The 16319-nt window shown below is 37.2% G+C and overlaps 1 protein-coding gene across 1 annotated transcript in view; it reads right to left on the reverse strand.

Moving 5' to 3' along the window:
* Nucleotides 1-16319, reverse strand: part of CDH6 (cadherin 6) — a 56528-nt gene that overhangs the window by 14947 nt on the left and 25262 nt on the right. Inside the window, exons 2-6 of the mRNA XM_082622614.1 lie at nucleotides 10342-10636; nucleotides 7226-7345; nucleotides 5062-5229; nucleotides 2712-2899; nucleotides 443-696 (exon numbers count right to left, since the gene is read on the reverse strand). Of these exons, the coding sequence (XP_082478740.1) occupies nucleotides 443-696; nucleotides 2712-2899; nucleotides 5062-5229; nucleotides 7226-7345; nucleotides 10342-10636 (1025 nt within the window). The remainder of the gene's footprint in view (nucleotides 1-442; nucleotides 697-2711; nucleotides 2900-5061; nucleotides 5230-7225; nucleotides 7346-10341; nucleotides 10637-16319) is intronic.

A 16319-nucleotide genomic window follows, 5' to 3' on the forward strand; every position in this document is an offset into this window, starting at 1 on the left:
ATGGAGCATAACTGCCTGTAAGTGTTACATGGTGGGTTCTTCCACGCTTGAAAAACTGACTTTCAAGCACAGCGCCTTGTTTGTTAAAAATACTTTCTCCGTTCCACACCAATCTCTGACAAATCTAAGATCTAAAAAAAAAAAAAAAAAAATCCCAGACCATTCAGCTGCATTACCTCATACCATTTCCATGTAAGCAGTAACCTCCTTATAGCTCATTTTATGTTTTTTCACCCCAAATTTTGAGTTTTTTAGGTTTACATCATTGCTAAAATAATATTTTATGTTGAGCAAGGAGAGCAGAGTTAGTAAAGGTACTTCAGTTTTTCAGGAAGACAAAACTAATTGGAAAAACGGGATTCCTCTTTTCCAACTTACAAGTGAATATTTGAATATAAATCAACAAACTTATGGAAGAGACATGTCACAGAAGTGTGCTTACTTGACAGGATTTCGGGCAGCATCTGGATCTTGGGCTGTGACTGAGCCTATTGTCGTATTTATCTGAGCATCTTCTCTTATTTGTAGGATGTAGGCCAGTTTGCTGAAGACAGGGGGCTCGTCTACATCTTCCACCGTAATTTTAACTGTGGCTGAATCTTTGAATGGACCCAGGTAGAGAAAGCGGGGTTCAATGTGAGGGTTGGAGGCTTCCACTTTGAGGGTGTACACTTTCTTCTTTTCAAAGTCCAAGAGCTTGCGGGGGATGCGGGGAGGAAGAAGTGACATATTTAAAGCAGCCAAGACACAGAAAGCCAAGGCATGAGCCATTTTTAGTGCAAATCACTGATAAATGAAAGTGATCATGTTGCTTTGAGACATCACTACACAGCATGATATTGGGTAAAGACATTGGAGTTCAGATACCACACAATCCTGATGGAAGTGTGGGCTGAAATCACGCACCAGGGTGATTTATGTGCAAGTTATGATGGGCAGGAGAGGGAACCTAGAAGCAGGAGGGAACCTAGAATAGGCCCCCTTTAAAAAAAAATCCTTATATTTGACTACAGGGAGCCTCGCCAGGGGCAGGTTGGCAAATATGTAGTAGATCCTTCTGTGTCAGATGTTGTCACATTTGGCTGTAATTGAACAGCTAATGAGTGCTTAAAATTTGCCAAGGGACTTCCCTGGCAGTCCAGTGGTTAAGACTCTGTGCTTCCACTGCAGGGGGTGTGGGTTCGATCCCTGGTCGGGGAACTAAGATCCCACATGCTGCGTGGTACGGCCAAAAAATTTTTTTTAATTTAAAAAAACTGCCAATATCTGAGCCCCACCCTGGACCATTAAACCAAAATATCTGGGGTGGGGATGGCAATCTATACTTTTAAACACCTCCCCTAGTGATTCTACTGTGCAGCCAGGATGGAGAACCACTGGTCTGCAGCATGATTCCCTGTTCTTCATTCAGATAAAATAGATTAAAAATGGGGTTTTTTTGGGCATGAGTTGATAAAATATTCCAAGTGATATCCTGATAAGGGCGTCCGGCTAATTACTTGCCAAAGAAAGTAATGATCACTGTTGTCAGAGGTCTTTAGGAGAAGTATCTCTGCTTCTGGAGACATAGTGAACCCAAATGCTTGTTGCTGACTTTTAGTTTTAGATGATAATATGACAAGGCTCACGAGAAACACAATTAATCAAGACGTTAGTGAATGTGATTTAGTCGGCTAGGCAAAATTTCAGTTTGAATATGATAAGGCACCAAGAATATTAAAAAGGTTAATGCACACTAATGGGCTTCCTAATTATATTATAGTATAAAACATTGATCTGAATGTCACTTAAACATGTTTTATTGTGTTTCCAGATATTAAGGCATGTAATCCAAAGCTTAAGAGGAAAATTTTTCTTCTTATTTACATCTACTTACGCTTATATTTACCAGCAAATACAACAATATGCAACAGGAGAGAGAAAATATTACACCATACATGATAAAAGTGAAATCTTTAAAAAAAGTAACCAAAACGAATATTATTTTTAGCTTTGAAGCACACAGTTTATTGGTTTTTAATTTTTGCCATATTTTAGTATACTGCTCCATGGTACCAAACAATTCTGGGGGTTAAATAGTGAATAAGTACATAGGGGAAAATAGGAATTTAGAATATAAAAATTTTATTATTGTGTTCCAAAAAAGTAGCTAAAGAGCTTGCAGGAAATTTTGTTACTTTATTTTTGTGGTCTTTATATATCCTCTCTAATTCAAACCATCTTTATCACTGCTTGTATTATTCTCTTCCTTCAAAGCATGTAACGGATTTTGTAGTTATACATGTTTCTTTGTTTATTTGCTTTCTTGTCCATGGGAGCAGTTCCCTGAGAGGAGAGACCATCCTGTTGAATGTACTATTGCACCCCCAGCATCTAGAACACTGTCTGGAACTGTTTTTAAATTTATTCTTCACTTACATTATTTATTTCATGTATTTTTTGTATATAATTTGTTTATATAGTTTATTTACTTAGGAAGTTTTTAATAAAAATTTATTGAAAGTATGGAATTAATGAATGTATAAGATTATTGAGGACCCCTGAAAGCCAACCAAAGAACTCTCAATGTGATTAGACTAGGTCTTAAAAAGAAAATTAATAAAATAAGACTTGAGAGGAACGTTCATGTGAGATGTAATTGCCCCCAGTTACTTGGGGACCAGAGAAAAGTAAATGCCTTCATTTGTGTGGTATTTTTAAAAATGCATTACCTTTTTGACAGTTATAATCCCTTCCTGGGTTTCCTGATCGGTGATGACATCAAACATGTCCAGCCCCTCTCCCTCTGTGATGCTGTACTCAATTTCAGCATTTTCTCCCAGGTCGGCATCACTGGCTTTGATTCTGCCAATTGGTGTACCCGGCGGAGATGATTCAGGGGTTTTAAATTGGTATGTACCTATTAATCACCAGACAGAAATAAGTCAAACACAGACTAATTACACTCCATCATACTAAAAACAAAACCCATTCTCTAGCAGTTCGTTCAGACATTACCATGGATGCAGGCAGATTTGTGCTTTCCTTAAAATAATTAATGGTGCCCTAGTCTCCTTAACGTTTTTCCTTTCATGATTGTTAAGAATATTCCTTCTATTTCATGACCTGTCTCGTGGCAAAGGGAAAACACTTTTCTTGTCCTCTAAGTAGGCTTCCAAGTTTATGGTATGATTGTGAGAAAGTCTGAACTGTGAAGGGAGGGCGCAGAAGGTTGTGAAGACCCCTGTTAATGTAATCTAGCAGAAAGAATAAAAAAGGATTTAACCTGAACTGTGACTTTAAGCCAATTACTAGGTGTTCTTTAAAAGAGCTCTTTCTGTCATTGCTAATAATAACTGAAGGTGAAAACAAATTATAGCACTTCCAGAATGTATCCAAGTAGAGATTCCTTCACTCCTACATGAAGCTGGTCTAGTTGCAGTTAGGGATATAGATAGATACATTGAGAAAAAAGCTCTTAATTTTTTCTAATTTTGACTAATTTCTTCCTTTAAATTTTACTGGTGTTTTTTCTTTGCATAGATTTCTCCCATTCTTGTATTTATATTACTAATTAAAAAACTAGATGTACACTTTTCTCATGTTGGAAAATTCGTTGAAGAAGAGTACATGTGAGTTTCAATTAGATCTGTCAGGCCAGCATGTGCTTAGGAACAGACATATAGTAAAAACAAAACTTATTCTATTCTCACCCATTACATTTTGCCAACTATTTACACAAATTGCTTTCGAAAAAAAAATTTAGACTTTGACACTACTAAAATATAGTCCTTCAACAATATTTAATCCACTAAGTATTGATTGAGCTCATCCTTGGTAAAATGATAAAACATGCCAAGTTTTTCTCTAGTGTATTCCACCTCCCTTCCGGTGCCTCCAGCCCCTTTCTATATTCTCGGGTCCCTTGCCTCGGGACATTACGCAGTAATGATCACAGTCTATTTATTCAAAGAGAGAGCACAGAGGGGGAAGGTCCCCTGGTATGGATAATCCTTCTGTTATCCTTCCCCAAGACATCCCCATATGGAAAAGGAGGTTTCTGGGAAAAGTGCTGGTGATCCTGATATTTTCATTTCAGGCTTCTGTGGGGGATGTTTTAACGTTCATAAAACCTTTCTTCTCCCCGTTAAATCAGAAATTAGTTAGCTATTCTGTTTTTGCATTTAACTAACTGTGACTAAAATACTTGAAAAAATAAACAAGATAAAACTATTTCCTGTTGATCTGTGTGTATCTCCATTATAAAAGAAGCCCTTATTAGCTGACCAGCTTTACAAAAGGGCCACGCTTGAGTAAGTGGGTTTTCTACTTAATGATGGCAGCTATTTTCTCCTGGAAGACAGGATTCAGGTAGTTTTCTTAGGAAATCATAGTCAGAAAGGAATTTTGATCCTGGAAGAAAAATGACATTAAAACCAGTACCTACTTGAGGTCTCTAAGTGAAAGGGTCAAGTGTACTGCTTGAGACAGAGTGGGCATTTATGAATGCTGGTTTCTCCTTTACCTTCCTTCTTACCTAATCATGAGTGTTAAAGATTTTAGAGATGACTTTTGGTATCTCAATTAACCATAATGTAGAAAACTATTTATGATTACAAATGGATTAAGTACATAGTTATTTCCACAGTTGTATTTTTAGAAACAGTAAAATGATAAATCCTCCCCTTGCAAAGCCTCGTGATGACTTAAGGGAGATTATATGCCTGGTTAAATTCACAAAATATAAAGTCAAATTTTTCCTAACAAATAGCAGCATGCTTGTATATATATGTTCTGCACAAGCATATTTATGCCTGTGGTAGTCTTGTTAATAAGGAAAAATAAAACAATGATGTTGCTTTTATAATAACAGCCATATCAGACTATCACTCAGCTAATTACCAATAAATGTTCACATCTACTGAGCATCAGTGTTGTCAACTCATTTTAATAAATGTGCCAGTTCTTACTAAGTTCACTAACTTTGGCAATTAATAATAATAATGGGAAATAAATATCATTCTTAAAGTTACAGTTTTACAAAAGTGCACTGAAGACACCCATTCAATCAAATGTTCCTACTCTGGGGAAAGCGGGGAGGGTTGTCATTGACATCCGTCAGCGTGATGTTCACTGTGGTGGTCCCAGATAATCCCCCCATCTGTCCACCCATATCCTTGGCTTGAATCACCACTTGGTACTGCTCCCTGTTTTCACGATCCATGTTGAGCAAGGCTGTCTTGATGATACCTATGGATATGAAGTTCAGAAATGGAAAGGGCTATATTAAAAATACTTTACAAAATCATTTATTTACGCAAACAAACATAGATTGTCACCCACCATATGCATAACACTATGCAGATGTCGTGGGTGACCATAAAGATGATTGATGATAGGTAGCCTTTGTACTGAAGGATATTAAACCCACATAGGGGAGGTAGTTACATAGATACGTTGAAAAAAACATACACCTATAATGCAAGGAGAATGAAAACAAGCACAAGTCACATCCTGCAATAGTGCAGACTGTAAGTGGTATAAGATGACACAGCAAAATATAACTTGGCATGTGGCACAGTGCTATACTACTGTAGCTGCTTGATAAAGGACAGTAGGTGCATTATGAGGAAATTAATAAAGTCATATATACTTGAACTGACTCCTGAGTTTCACATTGCTGAATTAACTAATTCCTCATCAAATATACCCACCATAATGAATGTTCTGAGGATCTTCTAAACCACAAAACTGTGGTCTTATAAAAACACAACATCAGTTGTCTCATAATGGTCATCTTGTATGATCCTAGAGAATTTCTTCCCTAAAGCTGATGTGAACTTTAGTTCAACAGGTCCCAGCAGTGAGCAACATTCTTCAGTTAGGTAAAATTTATCTCTATTGTTAGGTAGTTATAAAATAATTAGTTTAAAGAACTTCTAAAAGTTTGTCTAATTTCTATGTAAGGCATATGCTTAAATGAGCAGCATTCTTTCAAAAATCACTGGAGAAGGCTTTATAACCTTCTCAGGTGGCACATTCCAGTGCTTAATGACTAGTGAAGCTGAAAAGATCTTTTTTTATTTTTAACAAGAATACCTCAGACAATAGGTAGGAATGAATACCTCAATTTCATTCCTGCAGTGCTGGCTTCAGTGAAAGTGAAGCTGCTTTCTGTTCTCCAGATAATAGTACTTCTCTATTTAAACACAGGAGGTCACCTTAGCCTTCTGTCCTTTAAGTTGAATAATTCTAATTTTTCATCCTCATTGTTTTTAAACTCAGCATTTTCTTTTTCCTTGGGATTCTTTCTAAGTTTATTGCACCTCTTATATCGATTTCCAACTGGATGTAGTAACCTAGAAAGGTTTTGATTTCTACTAACAATAATGGATGCTTAAAAATCGTATAAAAGGAACTCTACTCCTACTATGACAGCAAAAGTATGTGTAGAATTTACTATACAATACAAGTGATATTTATTTAAAAAAACAGTTCATCATAAGATAGTATGCTACTTTGTGGAGATAGTGCAGGAAAACGAGATGTTGAAAAATGATTCCATTAAGGCAATCCATTTTGTTTTTTAGGGCAGTAGCAGTTAGGATAAGCTAGACAACGTGACAACAAAAGTAAAATTTCAGTGGTTTAACAGAGCTGTAGTGCTCTGTGCAGGCCAGTAAGAAGCTCTGCTCGTGAAAACCCTTAGACATTCAGGCTGGAGATCCACTCAATACTGGTTTCCATCCACGATCACTGTGGCAAGAGGAAGGGAACGTGGTGGATTGTGCACCAGGTCTAAAAGTTTCGCTTGGAAATGACTCGTATCACTGCTACATTTTATTGGCCCAAATAAATCACATGGCTACATATAGCTTCCCAGCAGGATAGAGAGATGCACTCCTACTAAATAACTAGAAAAAGAAGAATCAGAATATGTATAAACAGCCTTACTGGCTATCAGAAGGGGTTGGCCTTTTAGCTTCATCTCAAACTGGAAAAGACAATAAAACAATGTGTAATTTTTCCGAATCTCCTCTGAATAAACATGGTGGATGAAAGATGTCAGATTTCTTGCTTAAAATGATCTGGATGTCATATTTACAAGTGTATCACTGGTGTTTGGGAGATGAATCTAAGAAAATTCAATCACACTGATTGTTTTTATTAAAAAATATGCTAGCTCAGTTGAGCATGTCAATTAAAATTACAGATTGTAAAAAGAAGATACAAAAGGAATTCTAACCTGTTTCTGATTCAACTGAAAAATAGGGCTGCCCCTGTAGGATGCTATAGACAATTTTAGCACTGTTTCCGTACGTTGGATCATCAGCATCAGTTGCAGTGACTTGGACAACAAATGTGCCTGTAATGACAGAAACATGAATTGAAAATAAATTAAGGGTTAATGATGGGTCCTTGATACCCACACATAAGGAAAAAGCACAATCTTACTTCTACAGAAAACTATCATGGCAAGGGAATGAAGAACTACAGTGGGATGCTAGGCTAAAAAGCCTTGGATTTCTCTGAAGGAATGTGATCAACATTAATAAATATTGTAAGGATTAAATTAAAGGGAAGCACGGGAATGATCATGACTTTGGGTGTAACTGATTCCAACCCATCTCCAAGGGTGAGATTTGATTGGATTCTTGCTACAGCAATTCTTTCAAGTTATCTAGGCCTAAATCTATTGGCATCTTGCACTATTTTTTCTACAAGGATTAGTGTAGGTATTGTTTAATCAGGGGGCCATTCGTGATTTTGCTGGAAATTTGCTCTGTCATAGGTGCTTTTACTCCTGGACTATAATGTGCTGATGTGGAGCCTGCAAATGCAGTAGCTATTTTGTGATCTTAGCAATGACAGCCTGAGGACAAAGCTGAATAGGACAGAAAATTAGAGAAATATCTAGAACACAAATCAAATTATGTTCAAAGTCCACTTTACTTTTGGACTTAAGTAATGTGACCAATAAATACTTCCATTGTTTAAAGTAATTTGAATTGCGTTTTCTGTTACTTACAAATAAAAGCATCCTAAGTGATAAATCTATCTGATAATTCTAAGAGGTTGAAAGACCTTGAACCTTATGAGAAGTAGTTTTGGATTAAATAAAGAATTAATTGGAATAGCAGAGGATACACATCCAGAATTTATAATCCCAAAAGATGATTATAATTAAATGCACAAAGAAGGCTATGTTGTTTTAGATTGGCATTCTTATCTTAGAGGCCACAGTTAATAATAACCTTCAAAGTATCCCTAACCCCCAAGAAATTCCATGCAAATTTTTGTGTATGCCTACATGTATATTACAATGAGGAGAAGTTCCATAGACTTTATCTGATTCTCAAAGGGGTCTGTGACTTCCAAAAAGGGTAAGACCCTCTGATTAAGATCATTTTATGGCTGACTTTTGGTATTCATACTAGACAAAGAGTAAGCATACTGCTAGAATTCTCCTGTCCATCAACAGGGCAGGGAAGTCACATTTAGGGAATATTAGAATTTTTACATTGCTTTTGTAATATCTAACCAGTTCCATTTATTGAACAAATATACTGTACTGTGTTAGGGTTGGATGCTCTGGATGTAGCATGTTGATGCATGAGATAGAGCACCCATCCTTGTAATTTGACAAAGTATGTAGGGAAAATGAGAGCACGTGATTTTAAAGCGAGGAGTAGTAGAAGTCAACAAACACCTATATTCTTATTTGACATCAATACAAAATTTGATTGCTTTTAGAATATGGTTATCTGGATATTTTGAGTCCCTATTAGTTGTCAGATGTGGTACTGGGGGCTCTGCACTTGTTTTCTCCTTTCATTCTTATGATAATGATTAGGAGTTGATGTTTATTATTTCTTTTTTATAGATATGGAACTGGGGGATCAGAGACATTAAGTCATTTATTTACCTAAGGCCACATTGCTGCTTATTAGTAGGGATAGTTTCAAACTTAGGTCTGTTTGACACCGAAGTCCATTTTTACTACCTTGTTATTGTCCCACTACCTTCATGTACTTCCTTTGGGATGCCTTTACTATCACAATAGTGACATGTTAATTTATTATAATGATGAATGTCAACATAACTGTGCCTGTGTGCAGATTGGAAAAAGCCTTCTCTTCCTCAAGACTTGTTACTGCCAGCTATCCTCAAATATTTATAAAACATATTTAATTCTATAATGACTTCAAGAGTATGCTGCCCCTTATACTGTGCAGTTACACTTTGCACATCTGGTTAGAGTTGCCCTGCGTGGTGCTGATGACCAGGCTGTCCTTCATTAATTCTTCCTGCCCTTTACCACGTAGAGGAAAAATATTTTTCCTAACAAATCTTCCTCTTAAAAGAATTCTAATCCTCCTCTTAGCTTTGGTGATGGTTTGTGATTTTTCTAACAAAAGGTGACTTCAAGTAATGAGATGAGTAACTTCTTTATGGGAAAAATTGAGATGTTTTATAATCATTTCTGTAGATTATATATTTTCCAAGTCTTAGAATTGTGAACTGAAATGTCTCTGATATCTGACTCGCAGAATTATGGAAATGTTTTTTATTATGTAATTTAGCCCTTTTGAACTTGACACTGAATATAACTTAAAATAACCCTTTACACAATAGTTGAACATTTGTCATTGTCTCCCCTGAAGTGTTTTAATGTGGCTGACAGTGGTGTCAGTCGGATTTTTTTTCTTAATTTAAATTCTATTTACCTTTTCCCAATCTAAGCAAATTAAATGCACACGTATTAACTTTAAAATTGGTAGTAGAGTTGTGCACAAAATATTAATTTACCATATTAATGTCATGAAATTCTCTTAATTGTTACCACTTAGTAAAGAACATATCCTCTAGATATCATCTGCATACTGTTTATGGATTTTTAAAAAAGTTTTCTTTGAGTCTCTTTCTCAAATATAATTACTCTTTAGTCTTGACTGTAAATTCAGGGCTTTTGTTTTCCATTGGGGAGATCCTTACCTGAAGCCTAATACCACTATGGGCTAAGAGAAATAGAGAGGGCTGCTGCCTTTCAGTCCAAGAAATAAAGTGGGCATTTTGAGTGGGAGAGGAATTAGATGAAATGGTCTCTCCTCCCTCCCCCTCTCACCCTGCCACTTTTCATACCCTAATCACTAGAGGAAATGCTGTTTTCTTAAAAATAATAAGACTAGGGTAATATTAGGAGACACCAGTGCACTTACAAAAAGGACATAACTAGACTGTCTGAAACACAGTGTTTCTAGAATTTAGTAGCTAAGTTCATTCAATTCAGCAAATTTCACTCATAGGACTTGTTATTCAGTTGATGTACTAGAGGAAATGGTTGAATCACATCTCACTCACCGACATCAGACATTTCAGGAACAGTGGCCGTGTAAACCTCCTTGGTGAATATTGGTTCATTGTCATTGATGTCATGGATCTTGATGATGAATTCAGACTCGGGCTCCACGGGTCTCCCTGTTTTTCTGTTTATGGCCTGAGCTCGAAGGATGTAAACAGGTTTTTCTTCCCTGTCCAGCCTCCTGGTGGCCTGTATATCTCCTGTGTTTTCATTGATAATGAAGAGATCTCCTGCTCCATCTCCTGAAAGGATATATTTAAGTGATCCATCTCCTCTATCCTGGTCTGAATGTAACTAGTGTAGAAAAAAAAATTAAAGAAAGTAAAAGTCAAGCATGTGATCCTAAACTGTTTGTCTTTATGATGCAATGCTATGTTAACTTTCATTAAAGTCTTTCTAAGGTTTGCAGATTTTTTTCTTTTACTATTTACTTAAATCCTCAGTAGTAAATGCCATTCATTAATGGACATGTTCCCTTATAATCACAGAGATTTCCAGAAGTGGAACAGAGCTTGGATAAAATTTAGTAATCCTGATTTTGAAGAATGGAAAACTAAAGGCCACAGCAATAGTAAGATGCCCAAGGACATATAGGCCTGGCTAGAACGAAACTATTTTCACTACAGCTTTCAGATCTATTAATATACTCTCCCCCTCACTTTTATGTACACAGATACACTAGACAAGCAATATACTACTGAGAAAAGGATTTTGGTTTTTGAATCAGAGTGTACATTTTGCCTCTACACGTTGCTATCTTGGCAAATTTAGGAAAGCTAGTCAATCTTCTTGATTCTAATATGATGGAGATTATAGTCAATTTTCTAGGAAGATGTGAAATTTATTTATGAAATTCAACTCAAAGTGTTTGAGAAACATCTTAAGTGCTGCCAGGGACAATGCCTTGAAACCACCCTGACTAGGTAATTTACAAGATAAATTGGAATAAGGATTTACAAGATAAATTGGAATAAGATAAATTTATAAGATAAATTGGAAAAGAATATTTAACACATAGTTTAGTTTAATATGGGAAAGGACCTTCTAAAAGATTAGATTGAATAGTCTGCCTTATGAAGCAGTGGGTTCTCTGTTCCTGAAGGTCATCAAGCAGAGGCTCTGATAAGATTAACAGCCAGTGAAATGGGTCTGGGTAAAGGGCTGCGGTAATGAACATGAAGATACCACTGAAGTGAAGAGGGCGATCCTAACTTGGAAAAGCAGCCCATGGGTTACTTGTCCTGAACTTTATATCCACTCTATTGACTTCCCTGTTGTTTCTTTAGTTCCCTTTTCCCCACCTCAGCAAAAGTTTAGGCAGTATCTCATAGGACTTCTGATAATCTAACCCTATTCACAGTTTTTTTTCAAAAAGTGCTTTTTACCAAGGAGAACTGTTGTTCTCAGTTGTAAGTTGTAAGATCTCAGTTGTAAGTATCAGCTACATACAGACAAGTCAGCTTTAATGGCTAGTAGGACCCTGTGGGGCCCTCCTGGGTACAAAAGCCCCTCTATGCTTCCTGTTTCTTGTTTGTAGAGAAAGGCTTTAGTCTCCTAGGTCTTTCCTGAGTTCCAAAGAGCAGACTCAAGCAGTTACTAATTAGGTAAGTGAGGGAATGCAGAAACAAAGGAAAAGCAAATAGTTCAGTGATAAAACAGAGTCCTAGTTCCTCCTGAAGAGATATACATAACAATCTGACATTTATCTTTGAGTTCTGCAGAAACTAAGCTCCCCCACACAAGGTAGGGAATGGTGATTACATGTTACCACAAGCATGCAGACACCAGATTCAGAAGGTTGATGATTATGATTCCTGAAACATCACCCTGTTACCTCACCACCAAACAGTCAGAAGAAGGTCCATGAGCTGCAATCCTCATGCCAAATGTTGCCTTTAAAAACCCTTTCCTGAAAGCTATTGGGGAGTTTGGGTCTTTTGAGCATGAGCTGCCCATTCTCCTTGCTTGGTGCCTCCAATAAACACTGTACTTTCCTTCATTACAACCTGGTGTCAGTAGATTGGCTTTGCTGTGCAGCAGGTGAGCAGACCCAAGTTCTGTTTGGCAACAATCTCTACCTTATTTCAACTCTGTCTAAGTGGAGTCTAGGCTATGTTACAACAGTAATGGCAATAACAGCAGCAGGTAAACCATCTCTGTGTTCTCTTGACTGATACTGAATGGAATGTTCAGAGTAATGTCCACAAACACATTTGAAAATAGAATCTCAGGGGAAAAAGGGACTTAAAAAATACGTAACCCAGCCTTTCTAAAAGTATGTCCCATGGAATATCATTTACACAAAATGCTGAGGAAAAAGCGTTCTGTGACCCAATGATTTTGGGCAATACTTCATATTCTTCCTCATTCTTAGAGTCACCCAGTGCCCATTAACTTAGGAAAGGCTGTGAGTACCTATAGTCCAAAACTGTACTAAACATCATTTAATCTAGCTTTCCTGAACTTTCTTATGTAATGAGTCCTTTTTGGGTGTGATCCGTATTGATATTCCCCAAAACAGTTTTCCAAGAAACTCATTTTGGGAAACGTGAGATAATTGAATCCATCACTGCAAGAGTCAAGAAAACTGAGGCTCCTATATGTACTGTTTCCCAAATCACACAGCTCATGTGAGAGTCAGATTAGAACTTGAGTGCAAGAAGAGGCTTATAGATTATTCCGTGCAACCTTCTCATTTTGAGAGATAAACTGTGTCTAATGCCACACAGCTGCCACTAGTTAATAGCAGAGTTTGAGGAAGAGAATATTATTTATACAATTAGTGGCCTTGAAAGCAATTTGACAGAAATCATGCAAGATAAATGCGAACGGGGAGGAAATTGCTTAGAAGTGAGACAAACGCAATAAGAAATGTAAAACAAGAGCACTCCATGATTTGTGCAATGTGATATGCTAAGAAAACGTTGAAACCCTGACTACACAGAAAGAGTCACTGGGGAAAGTTTTAACTCTCCATCATCAAATTCTAATGACTGAAGAGAGCTCTTAAAAAGCTATTTCAGGGCTTCCCTGGTGGCGCAGTGGCTGAGAGTCCGCCTGCCGATGCAGGGGACACGGGTTCATGCCCCGCTCTGGGAGGATCCCACATGCCACAGAGCGGCTGGGCCCGTGAGCCATGGCCGCTGGGCCTGCGCGTCCGGAGCCTGTGCTCCTCAACGGGAGAGGCCACAACAGTGAGAGGCCCGCGTACCGCCAAAAAAAAAAAAAAAAAAAAGCTATTTCATTAACTCATGAGTAATGAAACCAATGTCACTCTGCCCATTGGATCTGGCTCTAGGTCAGCCATGGTCAGCAGCCTGGCACAGTGCAGTGGGCACCACACCAGGAGTCCCAAGTGTGGGCCTTGCTCATTCTCTCTCTCTCAATAGAACAGCCAATTAACTTCCAAGCCCTGGGATCCTTATCAGAAAATGAAGATAATTGAGTTACAGGACAAGGCTGTAGTGAAGCACTAAGAGACTATATACAAATACTATGTTAATTCCTACATAAACATGCGATAAAAGCATGTGTTTTATAAATTATAAAGTGTCTTCCAAATTTAAGATATTGTTACTATTATTAGCTCTTAGTTCACAATAAACAGGTTTTTGCTTTTGACTTTGAGAACTTTGTTCTGAGGACTTTGAAAACCTAATTTTACAAACACATGGTATCTCTAAGGTAAAATCTGTTATCAAAAGCCAGTATGCTTCTATCAGGTGGCCATTGCTATCTTTCCACATGATTTATTATATTCTGCATTCCACAAAATTATAGACTCCCCTCAGCCGGTTCTTTCATCACATTCAATATGTAGTTGTTGCGCAATTAGTAGGTGAATACCACATTGGATCACAAGATTTATTCAGGTAAAAGTAATCAGAAACTTATTTTTAGCTGTCAGGAGAGACCATTTCGATGACTTATAGAACAAACACCAAGACAATATAAAAGGGCAGTGGAGATGCCAACTAAGAGCGTGGATAGGGATTGCTCTGCAGATCCCAATTCTGATTTATCAATATTTGAAAACTAATGGGAAAATGCATCTCTGCACTCAGGCATTGTATAATAATAAAACAATTTAACCTCATCCCCCTCCCAGTGTAGTGTCTGCATCTGATGGAGCACACAGAATAGAAACCTCCAGAAGCCTTTGTGTGCTCTTTCCCCCCTCTACTCCCCTTCCACTGAACCTCCCTGAGGCCAGTTCTTTTTCCTCTTCTTGGGGAAAGAGGAAACATAAGACATCAGTGCAAGTGAAAGCGGTGGTGACAAGCAGACATTAGGGGTTTATTGAGCTCTTAGATTTTAATTGGATTTTTTTCTTTTGTGATGTCATTCATCATGGCCACTGTAAAAGGCAGAAGTTAAACAACAACAAATAAAAGGTTGTAGGCTGCCCGAGGCATGTTTTTACTAATTTCAGTTTAATGTGGCTGTTCCATTAAGTTTAATCATCTGGTTCACTTTTAACGATTCACCATCAAGTAAAAATTATCCACTTCCCTCGGAAAGTCACATTTCATCTGGGCTCGCAGGAGTTTTTACTACTGTACCTGGAGCATTTTGTTGCAGAAGGAGCTCTTGGTCTTTGCTTGTTTTTCTGTTGACTTATCATTATTTTTTTAAGTGTAGCATCTTGATAAATAAATACAGGGATCTGTGGTTGTAGATATGGCCCCACTGCAGGCATCACCAAAGCAGTGCCGGTATCTTTTTATCTGCTACGTATGCCACCTCCCAACTTGATTTTGTCTCTAATTCAAAGGTATAACACTAACTGTACAGATTTTTAGTGGTTTATGGAGCTAGTTAATGCTGCCCCATTCCCCCCATTCCCTATGTATCACTGAGTCACTTGTCTTAAGTCAGTAACCAAACTGAATCTTCTAAGCATATGCATCGTTGAGACAAGAAAGCAGAGTTTAAACAGAAGTTTACCTACATGGCACATCTGGAAGTACCTACAACAGCCTGAAAGGGGCTTAGGGAAGGAATTATGATTTTTTTTTGCTGAAATAAAAAAATGGATTATGACTTATATGCTCATAGAGTGTCATGGGGCCCTATAAGAAATGTAATGATTGCTAATCTGAGATGTTATAAGAATCAGAGAACAGCTGTGGTGAAAAGATGTCTGATTGGGATTGAAGTATAGAAACTGGAGTTACAGCAGAAGAACACCTTTGTGCTAAATAGATTGAATATTATTTTAAATTGGGAAAATAAATTTACAATCAACTTAGGACAAATTGAAGTTTAACTGAATTTAATATGTATATGTATATATGAGTGTATATATACATACATCTCTCTACATAATGCATGTATACATAATGCTAATAAATATGCTTAATGTAAAAATCGTGAAGAGCTTGTTAGGTAGAGTTTATGTCAGGAAGAAATTTCTTGAAGTACATGGCAGGGATTAGGAGTAGATTCTGTTTCAGAGATCATGGGGGTAGGTAAATAAAAATATCTTTTAATAAAATTTTATATTACATATTTTAATATGCTGTATTTGGATGTTAATGATTATTATGAGTTAACTAATTTATATCTAATTTAAATTTATATTTAATTTTTTTTTACAAGTTAAAATGCTGAGGGCAGCATATTTTTGTGGCAGGTTGTTGGAACTAGACATGCAAATTCTCAGGCCCCATCTACCTCCAGAATCAGAAACTCAAAGGGTGTTGCCCAACAATCTGTGTTTTAAGAAGCCCTCCAGGTGATTCTGATGAGAGCTCAAGTTTGAGAATCACTGCCTTAACTAGTACAATCATAATGCCTGCATGGTCTTGGGCAAGGGAAAGGAGTGGGTATGTAGTAGTTGGGTAACCTTGGGGAACTTAGTTAATTTCTCCAAGTCTTATCTCCCTCATCTACATAAGAATAATACCATACTTAGTTTACAGGTAGGTTGCTCTGAAAATTAATAAAACAGTGTATGTAAAATGCTTAACAGAAG

The sequence above is a fragment of the Mesoplodon mirus genome (assembly GCF_964341445.2).
Source record: "Mesoplodon mirus genome assembly, chromosome: 5".
Taxonomy (NCBI): Eukaryota; Metazoa; Chordata; class Mammalia; order Artiodactyla; family Ziphiidae; genus Mesoplodon; species Mesoplodon mirus.